The sequence below is a fragment of the Bactrocera dorsalis genome, chromosome 2 (genome assembly GCF_023373825.1).
Source record: "Bactrocera dorsalis isolate Fly_Bdor chromosome 2, ASM2337382v1, whole genome shotgun sequence".
Taxonomy (NCBI): Eukaryota; Metazoa; Arthropoda; class Insecta; order Diptera; family Tephritidae; genus Bactrocera; species Bactrocera dorsalis.
The window spans coordinates 100,377,637-100,399,921 of NC_064304.1; the positions used below are offsets into that span (position 1 = coordinate 100,377,637).

The window sequence follows — 22,285 nt, forward strand, 5'->3', positions numbered from 1 at the left end:
TATGGTGATAGTGCTCTTAGACCCGGAAACCAAACGCCAAAGCTCACAAGGGTTGTCTCCGCGCGCCCCCCGCTCGAAAAAGGCTCACATGAGCAAGTCGAAGGTGAAAACGATGATTATTGCCTTTTTTGATAGCCGTGGAATCGTCCACAAAGAATTCGTTCCACCGGGGAAAACTGTGAATCAAGTCTACTATTGCCAAGTACTCGAAAGATTGCAAAAACGAGTCAACAGGGTGCGTCCAGACATCGCTCGTAACTGGATCCTTCATCACGACAACGCGCCGTCCCGCACCACCCTCAGCGTGTCCCAGTATTTGGCCTCTAAAGGGATCATCGTGTTGCAACAGCCGCCTTGTTCGTTCGACATGTCACCCTGTGAATTTTTTTGTTTCCTAAAGCAAAATCGGTGGTCAAAGGAACCCACTTTGAGTCGATTACGGACATCCAGGCTGCCGTGACGAGGGTATTCGCGGACATTCCTGTCGAAGCGTTCCAGAAATGTTACGAAGTATGGAAAATGCGCTGCAATCGCTGTTTAGCTGCCCAAGGGGACTACTTTGAAGGGGCTGGCAGAGTTGTAGAATAATTATCAAATATACGGTTTTTATGAAATCAGTCTTATTACTTAATTGTAATACCTCGTATGTTTAATGTTTAAATTTTTAATTAAATGTAAATACTTTTTATCGATTCCACAATTGTCTCAGATATGTTTAAAACGGAGCGAGGAAACAAACAATTGTACAGTTTAAACGAGATATTAGAAGCATAGGTCGTATCTTGTAATATTCATTAGCGATATTATTAATCATCAAATATTTTAAGGTTATGGGAAATTCGGTTCTTGAAAATTTTGCATTCCCACTTTGATATTAAAGCCGTTTTACGAAAGTTTATTGCAAGCAGTAACAACAACAGTGTCACTTTTCAATACAAGCAGGTGTGCAAGCGCGTAGGTCAAAAATATGTATATGCTACATACTTGTATATAACTTGTTACACGGTCAACAGTTCGCAGGGCATTTAAAAATCGCTTACCATTTTAAGCGAAACTTTATAGTTTGCGTTTTTAACGAATTCAATTTAACTTGCGAATTTGCACACTTTTGCCATTTACGCATTTTATTATTTTTACTTTTTGCCATTTTAACGACAACTTGCCCGTGTTGCACGTTTTATTTTGGTGCGCAATTTTCTTTGGAAAAGTATGCCAATTTATCATTGTATTGAAGTGATTAAAAATGTTTGCTGCTCTTGGCAGTTGGCAGTTGGAAATAATGCGACTTTTCCGCATAAACTTGGGAACTTTTGCAGGGGCGTAAATCGGAGGGGGAAGGTGCTGGCACAAACTGTTGCCGACACAAAAGTTTGTTTATTTGTTGTTGTTGAAAGGCAATTCCCGTTTTAACTTACGGAAAATTAATGTTTTCGTTTACTGTTGTTGTTCTTGTTATTATTGGTTGGCACAATAGTAAACGTCAACGTGTCGCTGTTTGGTGTCCTAATTGATTTTCCCCAACGGAAATTTGCTTCTATGTGTGTGTGATACTTTTTTGGCGGTTAACACAAATGACTTTGTTGTAGTTGGTTGTTGGGATGAGAATAAATATTAATAAAATAATGTTTCCTTCTACATTTTTTGGTTGGCTTTTTGGTATTAGAACTAACAACGTAAATTTTTTGCAAAGCTTTCTTTCTTATTTAAAGATTGTTCGTTCTACTAAAAAACGAAGTTAAGACTTCTATCCCAATTGGCCTGCAAATGGTTAAAAACAATTTGTCGTTCGAAATAGCGGTCGAATTATTTTCCGCGGACAGTCTGCAGTTTATACTTCATTTGACTCCAACTGACAAAAAGGACAACATTTTCACGCATTTTAATACAAATCTTTATTATAGGCTTCTGAGTCTCGGCTGGGATGGCCTTCAGTGCCTGCAGCGAATTTTGTTTTGTTCTGTTTCAGCTAATTTTTGGAGCGTCCCCTTCTAAATTTTTGAGCAATTTTGACGTCATATTCATAAACACACGTCTCCTCATCAATAATGATGGGTTTGATCAATATAGGGTCCTCAGCTATGTTGTCAAAAATCTGCTTTGCGATTTTTACTTGACGTTGGTTTTTCAAAAGATTTAGGCTTTTCAGTGCAAGTCCAACATTAACGTGCTTTATACTGATGCCAACATGATTTTCAAGCACTGCCAGTTCTTTCAACTAAGTAGACCAGTTCGAATGAAGTCAAGGAGTCGCCAAAACTAACTCTGGCGGGGTTTGCTCTGCCCACAAATCTGCGAGGGAATTGTGGGCGGGTAGAAGCCATAGAATAAAAGTGGCAGTAAGTTTCATTACGGATAGATTAAAATTTGGGGATAAGGTTGGTAGGGGGGAGTGTCAGTCGTTTCTTCTTTTTGCAAGGTAGCGTGTCCGATATTCGGTTGCGCAGTAGCGATTCACGTTCACAATAACGTGACCGCTTGATCTTCATGGCAGAAGTACGGTCTGATTTGGGTCTTTCTCAATTGACGTGCTAGCGGCACCAATATTTTTGACACTATGGACACTTCTTTGTCTTACATTTTGTACTGTGCTTGTGAATTAAAATTTTTCTCGTTATTGGAATTTATTCAAAATAGTCTCCTTCTGCTTCAATACAACTTTTTGCATGGTCCAAAAGCATGTCGAACGAGTGTTTTAGCTCGTTGGCTAGTATGGCTGCCAGTATGCCGGTGCAAGTCTTTTGAATGGCTTCTGCATAACGCTTTCCTTTCATGGGCAAATGCATTTTTCCGAAAAGGAAGAAGTCGCACGGTGCCATATCAGGTGAATACGGGGAGCGGTTAATGGTTAAAATGTGATTTTTGGTCAAATAATCGGCCACAATAATGTCTTTCGAATGTTGGATTCTGAGCAATTTTTGGTCGTCAGTCAATTTGTGCGGAACAAACCGTGCACACAACATACTGACACTTAAAGCGCAATAACTTCATTTCCAATCAATGAAATGTCATAAAATTTTCACTGGAAAATCGATCAAGATATCAGATTCTAACGCACTAGTCGACGTATAGATGGCGTCACCAGGGAGCGCTAGATTCTTGTTTACGTTGGAACACACCTTGTATGTCTTTCCATGATGAAATGGCGAAACTTACTGAAGAGAAAAGTGTAGATGCTCATTTGTTGGAGCAATATATAATATATTGGACCACTATAGCATATAGCTGCCATGCAAACTGATCGATTAAAGTTCTTGTAAATAATCTTTTGTATTTGTAAATGGTATCATAGCTTCGGTCCAGTTGAGTTTAATGTTTTTTCTTGTTTTTCATTTTGCTTAACCACACTTGTAATAGAAATGAGAATTATGGAGTTTTTCAAATGTATTCTAAGCAGACGTTTAAGTGCAATTATCTGTATGCACTCGTGTTTGAGTGTGTGTGTGAACGCGTGTTTGGGTATTGCACGCTGATTGGTGGCGCTAATGGCAACACCGCCAACACCGTGAGTGACTTGATTGAAGTTGCCGCTAGTTTCGATGCTTTACAGTTGGCGGTTCCGGCACTATTAACGGTTTCCACATCCTTCTTTTTAACGCTTTTAGTGCACCGAAGTGCACAAATACATGTTGGGCACAGAAACAGATATAGCTCCTAAATGTGCGCATGTTTGTGTGCGAGTGTGCGCGCAGTAATAATGCTGGGACAACTGCGACAGGTGTGAACTTCTTGTGGTGACACACATTTCTACTCTTCTCGCATTTCTTTCACTACTTATTCACACGAGTAGAAAACAAAAATATGAATACACGCAAGCATCTGCCATACAGACCGTATGAGCGTCACAAAAACCACAAGAAAAAGCAAAAACAAGAAACACAACATTAAAGTCGATGCCAAAGGAGCCGCTTGTCATATTGCTTGCGCCGCTCTTGAAGGGTGTTTGCCACGCGAGGGTGGCACAAATATACGCTATAAGAACTAAATTCATCATAACCTCAAAGTGTGCGTTAAGGTTGCACTAATGAGCAAGAAATATACATGCGCATACATAGAGTTGACAACGCGACGCTGCTGTAAGGCGGCAAACGTGCTCGTCGAACGTGCTTCATGGGTGCCACACACGGCGTATGAGTAACACTCTGCTTTGCAACTGTTGACGTTTGAAGGCAAAAGTGAATGCGAATCGCATGTATTTGCGAAGAACACACGTGCAAAAACAGTAGAATGCAACAAAAAAAATTTGCTGCAAAATAGTGTCAACAAGCTAGCTAAAGTGTTGGCGTGTTATTTTCTCAGCGCTAACGACAACAACAACAACGCGAGTTGCAGTAACAAAAACGATACTTTAGTTTAATGGTAACTAAAGCAAAATAAGGGTAAATGATAAGAGGTAAGAAGTGTTACTCGAAGAGTAGTCAACGTTAATGCTTTGAAAGAGGTTAAACAAAACGAAAAAAGAAAATACATTATAAAGTTTAGTTAATAACGGAATAAACAAAAAAGTTGACGTTATGTGCTTTAAGGCGGTAGTAAATGAAAATGGCGGTGTAATAAACAATTTCAGAATTTATTTTATATAACACTGTCGTGGTAGAACTAAGGCGAACGTGTATTGGCGAAACTAAAAATCCGCTGTTTTAAATGAATATTTTTTATACGATTTTTTAAATCTTCAACTTGATTGCCTGAGCCTTACTTCTAAACTTGCTGGTATTGCTTTAAGCTCACTTTCATTGTTGTTGTTGTTATTTTTATACAGAAATTTAGGACAAAATAACGTTTTGTAGCAAAATATTTTCAAAATATTACATACAATATATAGGGATATTGATTTCAGCGTTCTTTTCCTGCTATATTTCGTCAATTTATAGTCTAACTATAGGCGCAAGCACATTTACTTAAACAATATATGTATATTCAAATGATCGGCTATGAATCAGTAAATGCAGTCGCTTGAATTCTGCTACAATTGTTAGGTGCAATTGAATTACATTTGCGAAAAGTGGAAAAAAAATCTACAGCATACATGCTCCCACAATTGTTCGCATTACACTTACTCACATTACTCATACGCCACGTATTACGACACTCATCGTATTGCGAGCTGCTGGTAGTTAAGTGCAATCGTGCGAAATTTTACAATCTTTCTAAATATCGACAAACTTTATTTTGACAGCACCCAGCAAGCAATGCTGTGGGTTCTGGCAAAACTTGGTTTATTGATTGTATAGGCAGTTGGAGGGAAGTTTATAGATGTATAGTGTACTAGGGAAACGTTTGGGCAAAAGTTAGATTTACATAAGTTCGTACTTAATGATCAATAATGACATTTTAATTACCACCTCGTGATCTTTACATGTGTATTCTCAATAAAAAATTACCATAAAAATTTATATCAATTTTGTTTTTGTTTTTTTGAACGGTCAATTTGTATGACAGCTATACGCTATAGTTATCAGATTTTGAAAATTCTTTAAAAAATTGTAGCGCTGTCTTAGAAAATTATTTATGAGAAATTTCGTGAAGATAACTTTGCAAATGGAGAAGTTTTTCATACAATAACTTCATTTTGATCAAGTCAGTTTACATGGCAGTTAATGCTATAATGATCCGATCTAGAAATTGCTTTCAAAAATTGCAGCGCTGACTTGGAAAATAATTCTTGACAAATTTCTTGAAGATAACTCTGCAAATGAAAAAGTTTTCCATACAAAAACTTGATTTCGAACGGTCAATTTGTATGACAGCTACATACATATATGCTATAGTGTTCCGATAGCAGCATTTCCGACATATGAGCAACTACATACTTGTATATAGAAAAAATGTGCGTAAAATTTCAGATCGATAACTCAAAAATTATCTCAATTATTTTTTTCCATTCCACTAACTTTGGGTTTGCGGGGTGCATAGCATATGCCTTTCGTATTTACAAATACACCAAACACTTGAATGGTGGAAGCTTCAATTTGGTGAATGTAAAACACTTAAAATAAGGCTGAAATGCGAAAGAAGTGCAAGAAGCGTATATGGTTTGTGTGTGTGTATGTAATTCATATGCAAATGTGTATAGCCCACAAGTATGCAACATGCAAGGCATGTGAATGATAAGCAGTTGCTGCACGTGCGGCCTCAAAATGAAGCGCGTGCTTACCCACACACTCAAATGCATTAGTTGTGCACACATACATACAAAACCCAATGTGCCTGCGATTTAATACACACTCAGTGGTATGTGGTTTTTTTTACACTCAGTGGTATGTGTGGCATGACTTGCATGTAGAGGTACTATTTTGCTTGGCATGTATGAATTTCATACGGCTTTCATGCTGTGCAGTTTTGAGTGCAGCACGTGACGGGAGCTTTTCTTGTTAAGTTGTTGTTATTGTTCGTATATTTCGCTTCCAACTATTCGTCGACAGCTTAACATGCAAGCAAATGTGACAACATGATTAAATGCAACAATAATAACAACAATAGTAATAACAATAGCAGTTACAATAGCATCAACAATAGCAGCAACAACTAGTTAAAAAGTAAAATTGCACAAACAACAAGTGTATTAACGCAGGAAAACGCAACAATATGCAGTTGAGCGCATAGCGCAGGATTGGAGAACTCTCATGGTTTCTGAGATTTCTTAGTTGCGACTTAAAATGGTTGGAAATACAAGCAGTTTATAAATCGCAATATGTTCGTATAAAGTTTAGATGTATTGTTAAAGTGACTACTATGTACTTTGAAGTATATATTTTTTATTTTTTTTTAAACATTTTTGAAAAAAAAATATTTTTATGAAGAAATTTAAAAAAAATTCTTAAAAGACATAAAAAAAATTAAATTGTAGATTAAGTTCGAAAACTATTTAAAAAATTTATTTAAATTTTTTGAAAGAATATTTTTTTGAAAACTTTTTTGAATTAAATATTTGTTCTGGAAATTTTTTTTGAAAAAATAAAATTTGTTCAGCCCTCATCATTAAAAAAATTTTTGAAAAAATCTGTTTGTAAATATTTTTTGAAAAAAAAAACATTTTTTGAAAACATAAAAACAAAAAAATTAAAAAAAAAAATTTAAATTAGTAGATGTGTTTGAAAACTATTTAAAATATTTTTTTGAAAAATATTTTTTAAAACATTTAAAAAATTTTTTTTTCAAACATTAAAAAAAAAGATGTTATATTTTTTAATTTTTTGGAAAGCTATTTTTTTAAAACTGTTTTTGAATTAAATCTTTGTTTTGAAAAAAATAGAATTTGTTCAACCCTCATCATTAATCTTATTAAATTTGTAATATTTCATGAAAACTTTTCATTTCTGCTCTTTTTAAACAATTTTCTGACTTGCAGCGAAGTACATTCGCATTATCAGCTACAGAACATACATACATACAAAACATCACATACACATTAATGCATTCTCAGTCATCATGCTGTTGTGCTATAAATTTGCTCTGCCGGTAAATACGCCTGTTGGCTGTGTTGAGGCGTAAAATTAAATTATGCCCCGATTATGCGATTGCATTTCACCGAAGTTTAGTGGAAAATTAGAGTTTGCAAATTTTGACAAATGATAATTTGAAAAACTATGCGCTTCACGCTGATGATTGAGAGTGTGTGTGTGCTTTTAAATTTGTTAAACTAGTAATTTTCACGGCTGACTGATAAAAAGCAATGAAGTATTCGAAAATCGTTGTTTTGTGCAGAGACAATGTGCAAATTGCATTGCTGAGCATTACTGGCACAAAGTGGAAAGCTTGATGAAATTTCAAGAAGTGCAAAAAATGTGGAAAATTGCGTAAAACTTTACACAACATTCTTTTTAAGCTTAATAAAATTCAAAGCTTGTGTTCAGCAAGCAAAAAAGTAAGTTGAAAGAATTTTAATGGCAATATGATACTATAATAAATAAGGATGTGTAAAAAAAATAATTTAAAATTAATTAAATTAATTTAATTTGTTTAATTTTTGATTTGAGTTTTAATTGTGTTGATAAAAAATATAATATTTCCGGGTATTTATGGAATGAAGAAGAATTCTTGTTGCTTAAAAAAGCGTTATTGCCTTAGATTTGTATATTTTAAAGAAACCAGCTATTATGTATGAATACTTTTTAAGCAAAAATGTTGTTGTACTGAAGAAAATATGTTGCAGTAGTTAAGTAGGAATGTTTCTGAAGTTTTTGTATAAAACTTACCTTTACCTTTTAGGCATAAACTCGATAAAAAGGATATCCTTTAATTGCTGTTCTGTAAGTAAAAAGAAGATATAGCTTCAGTAATTTATATAATACTTACATACATACTTATATGTAAATTACATAAAAAATCGAAGTAAATAAAAATAAATATCAACAAAAAAGAACGTTTAGTATGGATATAGTAAATACCATTTACATGTGCATTTCTTATAGCACAAAATAGTTTAAAAAGTAATATTTCTTGATTTTCGGCCAGTTTGTATAGCAGCTATATGTTATAATGATCCGATCTAAACAATATATATGTAGGTTGTGACGTTGCTTTGGGTAATTATCCATGCCAAATTTTGTGCAGATATCTTGTCAAACAAAAAAGTTGTTCACACAAGGACTTCATTTCGATCGGTCAGTTTATATGGCAGCTATATGGTATAGTTATCCGATCAGAACACTTTCTTCAGAAATTGCATGATTGCCCTAAGTAATAACTCCTGGCGAATTTCGTGCAGATATCTCGTCAAATAAAAAAGTTTTTCCTACAAGGTTTTGATTCGATCGGCCATTTTGTATGGCAGCTATATGTTATAGTTATCCGATATTAAAAATTCTTTCGCAGCTTATAACACTGCTTTCAACCATAATATGTACCAAATTTCGTGAAGATATCTCATCAAATGTAAAAACTTTCCACACAAGCACTTTATTCCGATCGTTCAGTGTGCAACTCAGTCATAACCTTTAGTGCGCCGATATCAGCGACTTCAACAAATAGGCAGCTTCTTGAGAAGAGAAGCACGTGTGGAAATTTTCAGACCGATATCGCCAAAACCGAGGTGATAGTTCGCATACCAGTAGATGAACAAGCAAGCGGCGCTGACCAAATTGACTCAACTCTTAACGCTGATCACTTGATCACTTATATACATATAATACAATTCTATATAAAATTTTGTTTGACACCTCCAAAGTTTTCATATAGGTGTTAAAAACTTCGTGTCAAACTTAGCATGCCTTGTGCAGTGTATATTTAATTAAATTAGCACTCTACAATATTGACCATAAGCAACCAGCCGTAAATAACAACAATAAGCTTCCTTTAAAAATTTGTCGAAATCTTATTTATATTTATTTTTACACACGATACTTTTTAAGTGCGCTTACTCCGCTTTAAGGCTCTTCATTATTTGCACTTAAGTGATTGCGCTTCTAGCGGCAACACTGTGTGAGCACACCACGGCGTATGAGTGCCGTAAATAAAGGTGTTAAAGTGGCTGCTGTGCTGCATACTTAATGTGCGAATAAACATACGTACGTGTAGTCATGCATGGCGATCCGAGGCTACACACACATACAATAAAACTGAACTGCATGCCGCATTCATACAAGAATATGCATTGCACCAATGTGCATAGTATCTCTCACATACTCACTTATTTGCATACGTGCATATTTATAAGACAGCACACCGCATATATTTACATTTATAATAAATTTCTTTAAAATCTTCTCATCTGCCACCCAGTATGTGCGCATGTGTGCACCACTTGCCGCTTGTCTTCCACTCTATTTGCATACATTTAGCAGTTTCTTACCATTCTTCAATCGAAAGCTTTCCTTCCTGCTGCAACGCATGCTCTTTGGACTTGCTTTTATTTGCACTCAGCTTTATTGGTTACCTGCTGTCATTTACCGTTAGCTATCCTGTGGCTTCTTCAGCAGCTGAATGGCTGCTTGCCGCACACTTTTTAGCTACTTGACATCCGGCTGGCATGGACCACAAGCCGAGCGGTTGCAAATGCTGCGGTTGGCAATCTTGGCCACTAAATCTAGTCTGTACTGCAGATTTCTCCATTTTATCTTTTAAAACTAAGTTTCACATGTATGTACATATGTGTGGTTTGCTTGTACTCGCAGCTGTTGTTTTCTTTGCATCAAAGTGGTTCGCTTGTCTGCTAATGTTGCGCTACTGATTGCATTCGTTTTTCTTACACTTTTGCAAATATCTTGAATTAGAGAGGAAGGTCTCAAAGAGCTCATACGATAGCTATTAAACTTTCCTCTTCTTCTTCTTTACTCTTATTGAAGCTTGTACCCTCTCTAATTAGCTCTGTAGCTCGTATTATTCTTTTCACTAATAGATTGAAGAAGTTACACGATAGGGAGTCTTCTTGCCTGAAACTTCGTTTAGAGGTCCTTCCCGATCCTGACGGAGCTCAATATCAGCTTACACAGCCGTATTCGGTTTTGCGGGGATACCAAATTCAGACATAGCAGCATGGATCAGTTCTTTTTCGTGCTGTTGAAAGCGGCTTTAAACTCAACGAGGTGGTGGTTCTTGTCGATCTTACTTTGACGGGTATTTTTTAAGATTTGGCGGGCGGTGAAAACTGTTGGAATGTAGATTTTCCATATCTAAAGCCACGCTGATAAGGTCCAATCAGTTTGTTGCCGGTGTGCTTCAGTTTTTCACAACCTACGCTCGATAAGAAATTATATGCGATATTAAGCGGGCTTATGACACGGTAATTGGCGCAGATTGTGGGGACCCCGTTTTTATTGCAGAGCACGCTTAGATTCCAACCGTTGGGTTTGATTTCATACATTCCGACCAAATCTTGAATTGATATACTTTAGAATATATTTCTGTCATAAAGAAGCTGCTCATAAAATTGAGCAATTCAAAGCCGATTTAAAACAATGAAGGGTCTATATTCGTCAAGCAGAAGTTTAACCACATAAAAATAACTGTAAAGATTTGAGTCAGAAAAAAATATTTTGCTTAATTTACTTTGCAAATTTTCTTTATCCTTATTTAGAATATTTCCAACTCAATAATTTCTCGTTTTCATATTTGTGGCTTATTTGAAGAGTACGTTTTGATTGTGACTTTCCAATAAATATCTTTGCCAAATGCAACATTAAAACCCCTGTTGTGCCTCTTCTGTAGTTGCCCTCGGGCCAGAGAGTTGCTAAGAAGTATTGGCATGGAAATAAACGTCAAATCAGACACTAATACTTGCACATTCATCAAATACAGGAATAAGGATGATAACATAGACTATTTCGCATTTTATTTTGTAATATTACCCAATTGCATTGCAATTGCCACAGCAGCAGTGTAGAAGTTTCACCACAAAACGAAGCCAATTTACTGGCTGCAACTTCTTGGCAATATATTTTATTGAATTTGTATAAGTATTTATTTACGAAATTGCAATTGCTACTGTTGATGTTGCTGACAAACAATGCGAGAGCCGAGGGCATTCGAACTGAAGCGGTGCGCAACAGACGGCGGTGAGTGATATCTGCAACTACGCAATTGTGGAGTGTTTCTTAGTGAATCTAAGTAGAACTTATTGCCTTGCGGATATATAACGGTTAATGTAACATATTGCAATATTGGCAGCAATTGAGCGAGATTGTCAAAAGCATAAATCGTATACGATAATATTGTTTGCAGTGGTGAAGGTTTGGGAGCGACAGGCGACGGTATTGTGAATACTTGATTGGAGAGAATCTCTCGCTCAAGTGGCAATCTTTAGATAAACAGGAAAAAATCAGAACTTGGGTTGTGGTGGCTTCTAAACACATTGTGTCATACCATATCGAGTTGGAAAGATGAGATTTTAAGCTTCACTCAACCAAAAAAATAATTCGGGGAAGTTGAAAAAAGTTACAGCTGTTCAAAAATGCGTGAAAATAATGAAGAAGTTCGCTATATTTTGAAATTTATAAAAAAGGGAAGTATGCCACACAAGCCACCATGAAATTTGTGAAGTTTACGAAAAAAGTGCTGTATCAGTTTGTGCAGCACAACAATGCTTCGCTCGCTTCGGTTCTGAAAATTTCGATGTGAAAAATCCAGCTTGCTCTGGTCGACCTATCGTTGAAAAACTCGATGAAATTATGGAAAAGGTTGACTAGGATGACCAGGACCGCCACATAAACCGCCACGACATCGCAAAAGAACATAACATTCATGATCAAACGATTTTGAACCATTTAACGAAGGCTGGCTACAAAAAGAAGCTCGACGTTTGGGGGTCACATGAATTGTCTGTGAAAAATTTAATGGACCGAATTAACATGAGTGATTCTTTGTTGAAACGAAATGAAATCGAACCATTTCTAAAGTGACAATAATGAGCGCCAAAGATGATGGTGCAAGCGTGGCGAAGCTCAACAAATGGTCGCAAAGCCAGGATTGACTCCTCGAAAGTTTATGCTGAGTATTTGCTGGGATTGGAAAGGAATCATCCACTATAAGCTGCTCCAGGCTGGTCGAACGATTGATTCTACCTTTTACTGTCGACAACTGATGAATGTGAAGCAAGCAATCGAAAAAAAACGGCTAAAACTAATCAACGTAAAGGGCTTCGTCTTCCATCAAGACAACACTAAACCACACACATCTTTGATGACTCGGCAAAAACTGGGAGAGCTTGGCTGAGAAGTTTTGATAAATGCTAATACAAAGTTATAGACCGTTTCGTTACTTACAACTTTGATCTATAACCTTTATATGTAGGACTCGTAGTTTTGCCGGAAATTGAAGTATCCATTTTTAACCCTTAAAAATTCAAAGACGCTCCTTCCCTTCCGGTTCTTGACCTCAGACTGCCCGTAAATTAGTCTTCCAGTAATTTTTATTATATTTTCTTTCGTTTCCAATGAGTTTCAACCTACTCTGAACTTCTTTCAGTGTTAACATTTTCAAAGGCTTCTGCGCTAATCTATAATATTTCAAAATATCGAATTGTTAAGTGACCACTTCCCTGAAGTTTTTCTAAAATTATTATACGTAAAAAATTTAAAAAAACGAAGCTCAAGTGTTATTACACTTCAATGCTTTTAGTATGTTTTGCGCTACACTTTAACGTCTAACTTCTGGTATTTTTCCGCTCCAATTTAGCGTTTTGGAATGACGAAATGTGAAGAGATAAAAGCAGGATTTGCATATTTCAGTTTTTACGAATTTCTACTCGTACTTTCCTACTTTGCTTCAAATCAGAATAAAATTAACTCAGCTGGCAACCTTTTAAGTAGTTGTGGTTTTCCTCTAATGAATTGCGGATACTGCAAAGCGTGTACTTGCGTTTTTGTGTGTATGTATGTAGGTAAGTATGTATTTTGGCATTCATTTGCATGTAAACAAATTTGTTTAATAAATGTGGCAGTTTAAAAGGATATTTTAGCATTTCATTAGCAACGAGTCAATTACCATTGTTGATTGAAAGGAAAATTCGAAAAATTAACATTTAGGCCAAATGAGAAGCCACTACAGAAGAAGGAGAAAGGAAAGCACAAACTTTTCACATAGAAATAGTAGTGGAGGTAAAATGCGATTAGTGAAGTGTAAATATGTATTTACAAATATAAATATATAGATTTACCCATACCAATTGTTTAAAATCCTCAAATGGACTGGAATAAATCATTTTGTAAGCGAAATTGTATTTCAATGAATATTCTATAAGTCAATACTATTTAAGTGAGTGGAATGCAACTACGGTAGTTATTATGGTTGCTGTTGTTGGATGAGCAAATTCTAAGCATAATAAATGTTGAATACTTTTGAAAATACTCGAATAAACGTAAGGTGAGTTCTCTAACAACAAGTTCATATTTTCTAAACAAATGAGTGCTTAACAATGCTAGATCACTGGCAAAAGAATGAGTAGCGGATCGAACAAACAACTAGTATAAATCAGAAAATCTGGCATAAGCTAAATGGGATGCGAGCGGTTCATATTTTCTAAACAAATGAGTGAGAGGGTATTTACTTTTCTTATTAGATAGTTCCACAGGGTTATTATAGGGCAGGCATAGCGAGCGCAGAATTGGCGAATCGAAGGCAGCTTACAGCAAGTTTCAAGGAAAATCTTCATGCTAAGAATGAGAAAAAATTACAAGTATAAAAGGGCGAAACTGCGACTTAGTTTGTTATATTTTTTAAGGCGATTGTAAGCTTGAAATTTTTCTAAGTGTTTAAGTCTTGACCTCCTAAATGCGGGACAGTCAAGAAGGAAGTGTGAAGTGGTTTCCTTCTCATCTTCTTCCAAATAGCTTCTGCAAACGGAGTCTGGAAAAACTCCCAACCTTACACCATGGACGCCAATAGGGCCTGTTAAAATCCCAACAGCTAAGAAGAGGCTAGCCTTACTGATGGCAAAGAGATCACTTTATTTGCTCTGATCAATCTTGAGCCAAAAGGGTTTTGCGACTGCGCAAGCACCGATGGTAGCCCAGTGCTTGCCAAGCTTCCGCGAAGTCCAGCTATAAAGTAGTAGAACCCAAGAGGATACGGGAGTACTGAGCCGCAGATCTACTGCTACCTTGATGGCTGCAACCTCGGCTTGGAAGACACAGCAATAGTCAGGAAGTCTGAAACTGGAGCTGATAGAGAGCTTCCAGCAGTAGATCCTCCACCAATCCTTCCTCAAGCTTCGACCCATCCCTTAAGAAGCTTATTTCTTCCCTCTCTCTTTCAACGGCTTCTTCCCACTCCTAGCTCCCTCGTCGGTGTATGTACAGAGCAGTAGCCACCAGAGTTTGGTTTGGCGGCACCATGATCTAGATGATCCGGTATGCAGTGAAAGTGTGTGTGAGGATATCCGAGTGTTCAGATACGCGTTCTTTTAAGAACCCTGATTCTCTGAGTTTAAGAGCCACTTTCGCGGCCACACACCTTTCGGCCATTAAGAGCCATGGTTGGATTGGTCCTTTTCTAAAGCCCTCCAGTAAATTAAGATTCCATAGAAAATAATGGGCTTGACTATGATATCATAGAGCGAGGAGACCACTTTCGGTGAAAGACCTTGCCAATGACTCCTCTACAGCAGTATAGTGCAATCGATGCCTTTTTGCCCTTTCTTCGATTACCATGCTAAGTTTCCTCAGTAAACCAGAAAAGTCTTTCTGACCGACAGATGGCATCTTTCGCAGGTTCTACTGGAGATCGGTTGCGGATTCAAGAGAATCCAAAATTTTTCAAAATGAATTGCCATATATTAAAGTACATTAAATTCTGCAAATTATCATTATTTTTTTTATTTATTAAATACAATATCTCAACAAAAAGAAATCATGAAAAATATGATTTATTCTGATTGGCAAATGGTTATAAAAACTTAAATCCTAAATGATCCAGAAAGGGATAGTGATTACTATGTACCTTATGAAATTCGCCTAAATGTAGACAATTTTAATTTAATTTTTTTTTTCAATTTTGGTCTTTGCCTGATTTTTAACAAACAGCTCCGGAAGTTGCCAGCTAATTTACTCATACCTGGAAGTGATTACAATTTTCGGTGTTCTAATGAGAGCAGCGTGCAATTAAATTTCAAATTCTGCGTATTTATTGACTTAATTACCTTACAGAGATGCCAACAATTTCTCATAAAAATGCCGTTCACTAATCAAGCTGATTTTAATCAGTTGGGCATTTAATTCATTGTAAAACTTGCTTCCCTTACCAACATTTGCTTTTACCCTTTTTGTTCCTTACGTAATTAGCTAACGCCCAATGCTCCTAGTCAATTTCAATCATTTATCTAGTGCTCCATGCCGAGTCAGACACCTTGCCAGCAAGTGGCCAAGCTGCTCGTGCTCTTCCGACTATAAATACGATCTTACAGCAAATGCAAATGCGAAAATTCAGCAGCTTTGTGAAGCACTATGTGGACACAGCACTACGTCGCTCGGCATAGCATATCTTACGGCTACTTGCATCAGCGCTACGAGCTTTTACAATTACATGCATACCTACGGAGCTCGGTAATACTTGCTCGTTAATGCATAAGCCTCAATTTACAAATGAGATGCCATTGGTTTTGTGTTCTCAGCTGCTTTGTACTACTTTTATGCTTGTTGCTGTTGTTGTTGCCACTGCGGTGGCATAATGTGGCAATTTAATTAAGTAAGAGAAAAAAATTTCCGGCAATTAGTCTTGGCGAGGTAACGGTGCTCCCGCACTTCGGCTGTCTCCGCACGCACACGCGATTGCACAATAGAATGCTTTCAATGCTGGAAGCCAAGGGAAATTTGTTGCAGAGGAAGCTAAACTTGCGTGGGTGGATTCAGTGAGTTGTGTTGCACACATTATAATGGGTTATTTGAATATTCCTCTGGTAGTTGTGGTTAGCGCAGAGGCACTACATCGAATATGAACGTAAATTCGTGGCAGCGTTTCCATTTTTACGTCACGCAGCCTTGTATACCAAAAAATGATATTCCGAAGAAAATAAGGTAGCACATTTAAGCTTTCGGTAGAAATTTAAAAGCTCGTTGGGCTTAACTTCTTCAAAAAACGAAGCTTTTAGAGACTTTATAGGAGCTTATTCTATTCAGAAACGCGACTAGGGGCTTTGCATGGTCAGTATGAAGTCATAAGAGTTCGTAAGTCTAAATCTTGACGCGTTAGGAATTTACTTCGCAGCTAGTGCCGAGTGTTAGCCACACACTTAAACCGCTCGGTTGCGCTACTCACCATTTTCGATATTTTAATAGGCACGGTCCGGTTTTTGGTAAATTGGTGTGCACCTTGACCTTATCCCATAGCGGATGCATTTTGGCTCATCTGTTTGATGTTCATGAAATCCTTTCAGTAAATTAGGCAGTGCTGAAGTTTTTTTTTGTGCTAAATGTTTCCTAACAAAAAGTTTTCACGCCGAAAAAGTGCTTTTGCCCCAGACACCTTTTAAAGAAATGAGAGCCTCTTTTGATTCATAGAATTTAAGAAGTAATCAGAATTTTGCCCTTAAGTTTCTATGTCTTTTGGGCACTATAGCAACAATCGCAACAAAAACAGCCACTACAACATAAGCAGCAACAAAGTGTACAACAAAAGTGGTCGCTTGAGCATAGTAGTTGTTGTGGCTTGCTTGGTAAATTGAGAGGGTCTTCATGTGCACACGAGTGCACATCTGTATGTGTGCTTAAGTAAGTGCTCGTAAGCAGTTACTTGAGTTATGAGCGCATAAAAGGCGTATATCAACAGTGAGGCGCCATAAAAGTGCAACACCTATTTTAATATTCTAATGTATCAGAGCCATAAAGTCAAATGAATATTAAGCAATATGAGTTCAATTTTTAATATCTCTCTACTCTCTAAATGCTTCAGAGGATGGCAATAAAAAAGTTGATTTTTTTTCATAAACCAGAAAAACTCGAATTTCAGCTGCATCGAAGCTATAATACCATTCACAGTCGCATTTTTTTATAGCATAATGAAGTGTAAAGATATCTTGATTTTGATTTGGATCGTCCCGTTTATATGGCAGCCATATGCTGTAGTGGTGCTATTTGAATAATTTCTGCGCAGATTACGTAATTGCCTTAGGCAGCAATCCGTGCCAAATTTCGTGCAGATATTTTGTCAAATGAAGAAGCTTTCCATATAAGCACTTGATTCCGATCATTCAGTTTATATGGCAGCTATATGCTATAGTGGTCCGATATCAGCAGTTCGGGGAAATGAGCAGTATCTTGGAGAAAATAAACGTGTGCAAAATTTCTGGCCGATATCTCAGAAACTAAGAGGGTTAGAATGGCTCAATCGACTCAGCTCAGCTCAGCTGGGATACACTTACTTCTTAAACGTGTGGCATCTCTTTTAAGAATGTTAAAACAATTTTAAACTTAATTTTACTCTCCACTTAAATTTTAAAGTACATTTCTTACTGCAAATTTGATAACTTCAATTAATATATTTTTTCCATACAGATGGCAACCCTGTCAATATAAGTTTCTTAAATATTATTTACCTCAAATTGGATGTATTTCGTGTTTTTATATGGGAATAGAGATGTTTATTATTTTTTTTTAACGAGTGGCATCTCTTTTAAGAATGCTTAAAATTATAAACTGAATTCTACTCTCCACAGAAATTTTCAAATACATTTCTTACATACAGCACATTTGATAACTTCAATTAATATTAAATTTTTTTTCAAACAGATGGCAACTCTCTCAATATAAGTTTCTTAAATATTTTTCTCAAATATCTCACATTTGATGTATGGATGTATTTCTATTTATATATGGAAATATTGTTATTTGTTTTTTTTTACGGGTGGCAACTCTTTTAAGAATGCTAAAAAAATTTAACATAATTCAAATTTTCATAAAATTTTTAAGTATTTCTTTGACTACTTTACTTAATATTAAAGTAATTACTATTTTTTTTTTTTCAAACAGTTGGCAACCCTTTCAAAATATTTAAAAAGAATTTAAAATTCCACTTTAAATAAAATTTTATACAAATTTTTGTTTTTTTCTAATGTTTCGTGTTGCATTTATTTTGCGCGCCACAGTGCATGGTATGTGAAATATTATAGTGACTCTGTAGGTGTGCCTGAGAGAGTGTTGGTCGACTTTTAAACTGCCGTTACCCACACTCACACAACGTAAATCACACAAGCTCATTTTTCAACTCTCCAAAAGCAAAGCGAAACCAAAAAGTGTAACCACCATTCAAGCGAATGAGCCAGAGGTGAAATGAGCTAAGCGGTTTGTGTTTGTGTGTGCATGTGTGTGAATGTGTTAGAGTCAGCAACGAGATTTTGATTGCATCGTGGCCAAATGCTAAGCCAGAATTTGCATTAAGTTAGAATAATAGGAAAGTAAGTAAAGCAGCTAAAGGAGCTAACGGAAATGCACACATATGCAAAATACATAAACACACACATGTACAGTTATATACAACACATGCATTTATACTAAGTATATATGAAATGCAACTACGAAGGCGAAACTATAGTTGGAACGCGCACATATGTCTACTTATGAGTGTGTGTTTGTGTGTGAATAGTGGAACTCGCATACAGCCAGCCAGCCATTGAGGCGACTAACAAAAGGCCAATGCCATTTTGTAGTTTAGGAAGTTCGCACCGAGCGCATACAAAGTGCAGTCTATTAATTTTTGTTTTGTGCATTTGTATGTGTATGTACGTGTGTGCTTAGAATGTGCATAAGTGTGTGTTTTGTGCGGCAAGAGGAAATAAAACGGAAACAGCATTCATTTCCGCTTCCGACAAGGACGCTTTAGCTTTTCATTTACATAAAATCACTTACCGACACGCAGACGCGCACACATACACATAAACACACACGGATGGCCCCGCAGGTAGGCGAGTTTCATGGGAGGGTTCAAATGTATTTGCTTTAATTTATTAGCAACATATTTTTTCGCGTAACTGTCTAGGCTGCTCTCATATATATGAATGTATGTGTGTTAGATTTGTTGAAAACTTTGAAAATATCTGGGCTGAGAAAGGTTAGTCGGTTTAATGGGGAATTTATTAATGTTATTAAAAGTTTTTTTATTTAAGCAGAGAACACGTCTCTCTCCTGCCTATTTCTCTGCAATTTCTACATGTGTCATCGTTAATAACAAATATGTTGTGACCTGTGACTAGGCCAACAACCGTCCTGCAGTCTTTTCGAAACCATCTGAATAGAATGGTTGCGAGATTTCCTTCTGCTTCCTTGCCAATGATCTTACATGCCTCTATGGCTTTTCTCTTACCCTCATCTGTCTGTCAGCCCTTTCGGAAATTGCTTTACCCATTATCTTTTATCGGCTGTCTAAACTGACGTTGAGCAATACCAATAGCTCCGTTAGGATCGGAAAGGACCTCTTCTAGGCGTTTGATACTAAACAAGGTTTCAGACAAGCCGACTCTCTTTCATGTGACTTCTTCACTGTATTATTGAAGAAAATAATTCGAGCTGCGGAAATAAATAGAGAAGGTATCTTCTTCCATAAGAGTGTACAGCTGTTGGGGTATGCCGATGATATTGATATCATTGACCTCAACATCCGCGCTATTAGTTCTGTTTTCTCCAGACTGGATATGGAAGCGATGCAAATGAGTCTGGTAGTGAACGACGGCAAGACGAAATATCTCATGTCATCAAACAAACAATATTCGCACTCTCGACTAGACAGCCACGTCACAGTTGACAGTCATAACTTCGAAGTCATAGATAATTTCGTCTATCTTGGAACCAGCATCAATACCCACAACAACGTCAGCCTCAAAATCCAACACAAAATAACTCTTGCTTAGAATTGAGTAGGCAAATGAGAAGTAAATTCCTCTCTTGACAAACAAAAAACAAGCGCTATACGAGGTGTGAAAATTAAGTAATGAGACTGATTCCATAAAAACCGTATATTTGTAAATTATTCTACAACTCTGCCATCCCCTTCAGAGTAGTTCTCTTGGGCAGCTATACAGCGATTCCAGCGCGTTTTCCATGCTTCGTAACATTTCTGGAACGCTTCGACTGGGATGTCCGCGAGTACGCTCGTCACGGCCGCATGGATGTCCGTAATCGACTCAAAATGGGTTCCTTTGGCCACCGACCCACAGGGTGACATGTCGAACGAATAAGGCGGCTGTTGCAACACGGCGGATCGGATTTAGAAGCCAAATACTGGGACACGCTGAGGGTGGTGTGGCACGGCACGTTGTCGTGATGAAGGATCCAGTTACCTGTTGACTCGTTTTCGCAATCTTTCGAGTACTTTGCAATAGTAGACTTGATTCACAGTTTTCCCCGGTGGAACGAATTCTTTGTGGACGATTCCACGGCTATAAACATCGTTTTAACGTTCGACTTGCACATGCGAGCTTTTTTCGGGCGGTGGGCCCGCGGAGACAACCGTTGTGAGCCTTGGCACGACTAAGAGCATATCACCATACACTCTTACAATTTTAGCGTACGTTTCCGGAGCTGTTTCGCCCAATCTGGCGCAAAATTTTATCGCGACGCGTTGCTCTTGATTTCTTTTTCGTGACGAGCAGTAGAAACACACGTCTACTAAACATGACGCAGCAGGCGAACTAAATAAGCTAGAGCGATGGTACAAATGTCAATGGAGAGAGGAGGGATGCTGGAAAAAGAGAAAGAGAATTCAAGATCACAGGCTTACCACAAGCGCGGCAATAAAATCAGTATCATTACTTAATTGTCAAACCTCATAAGTCACTCATTATTCAGGTCCTGCTATACAGTGCCAAGGCAGAGGCGATGACAACTTCTGATGAGTCGACGTTACGAATATTCGAGAGAAAGGTTCTTTGCGCATTGGCCACGGCGAATACCGCAGTCGATGGAACGATGAGCTGTACCAGACATTGACATAGTTCAGCGAATTAGGTCTTGTCGTCCGAATGGACGAAAACACTCCAGCCCTGAAAGTAGTCGACACAGTATCCGATTACTGTTCCGATTACCATTTGTTTTCATCGATATCCGCCATGCTTCAAATCAAGTTCTTGTATGGAAAACTTTTTTGATTTAGAAGATATAGTTCAATGCGATTTTTGAACATATCGCTACCAAACAATTTTACCAATGAAAATCAAGACAAAAAAATTATAATTTTTTTTTCTTTTTTAAGTAACTTTAATTCGGCAGGCGGGTAAAAATTCCATTTTCTTTTAAACGCCACAAATTTATCAACTTTTCATTATCTTTTGCCTGGACCGATATCATTGACGTATCGGAGGACCTTCTTTTGAGCCAGATTTTAATCAAGTCTGTCAACTAATAACACATAATCGTTTAAAATTGTTTGAAATATATTTTTTTCGTTATTACAACAACAATACTATACTCACAAACATGCTAACGAAGGCTTCAAAGTCGAGTTTACACTGAAGCGAAGTTCAAGCTGCGTTAAATCACAATAATTAAAGGCACTGTGATAATAGTATGCGCCACGTCTATTTGTATGCCTACAAAATAACGTTAACTAACAGTATCATATTTTATTAGTCTCCTACAATGGGCCGGCCCACTGTACACGTGCAGAATCTCGCTTACTTGCGGTTAACCAATATGGCGACACTAGCATTACATATGGTGCGTATATCCGGCACAGCGAGCACAAAAGGCCATAAACTTGGGCAACTACTGTTACACAAAATATACGATAGTATTTCCATAAATTACACACACACACACCCCCATATTTAAGTGCACTTACACAAAGTCATATGTTATTAATGTGTGTTTGACTTGGCTGCCATGTGACGCTGCTTACTCCCAAGTTGCACGCAAAGCTACTATTCAAA

At 37.1% G+C, this 22,285-nt stretch overlaps 1 protein-coding gene across 4 annotated transcripts in view; it reads right to left on the reverse strand.

Moving 5' to 3' along the window:
- The window catches only part of LOC105226065 (leucine-rich repeat-containing protein 15), a 130,112-nt gene that overhangs the window by 33,855 nt on the left and 73,972 nt on the right, over positions 1-22,285 (reverse strand). For 3 of the 4 annotated variants that reach the window (XM_049447099.1, XM_049447097.1, XM_049447098.1), the window contains one exon: positions 8,202-8,247. In XM_049447099.1, the coding sequence (XP_049303056.1) occupies positions 8,202-8,212 (11 nt within the window). In that variant the 5' untranslated portion in view covers positions 8,213-8,247. Of the gene's footprint in view, positions 1-8,195; positions 8,248-22,285 lie in introns of all 4 variants that reach the window. The other variant, XM_049447101.1, reaches the window with a different exon arrangement.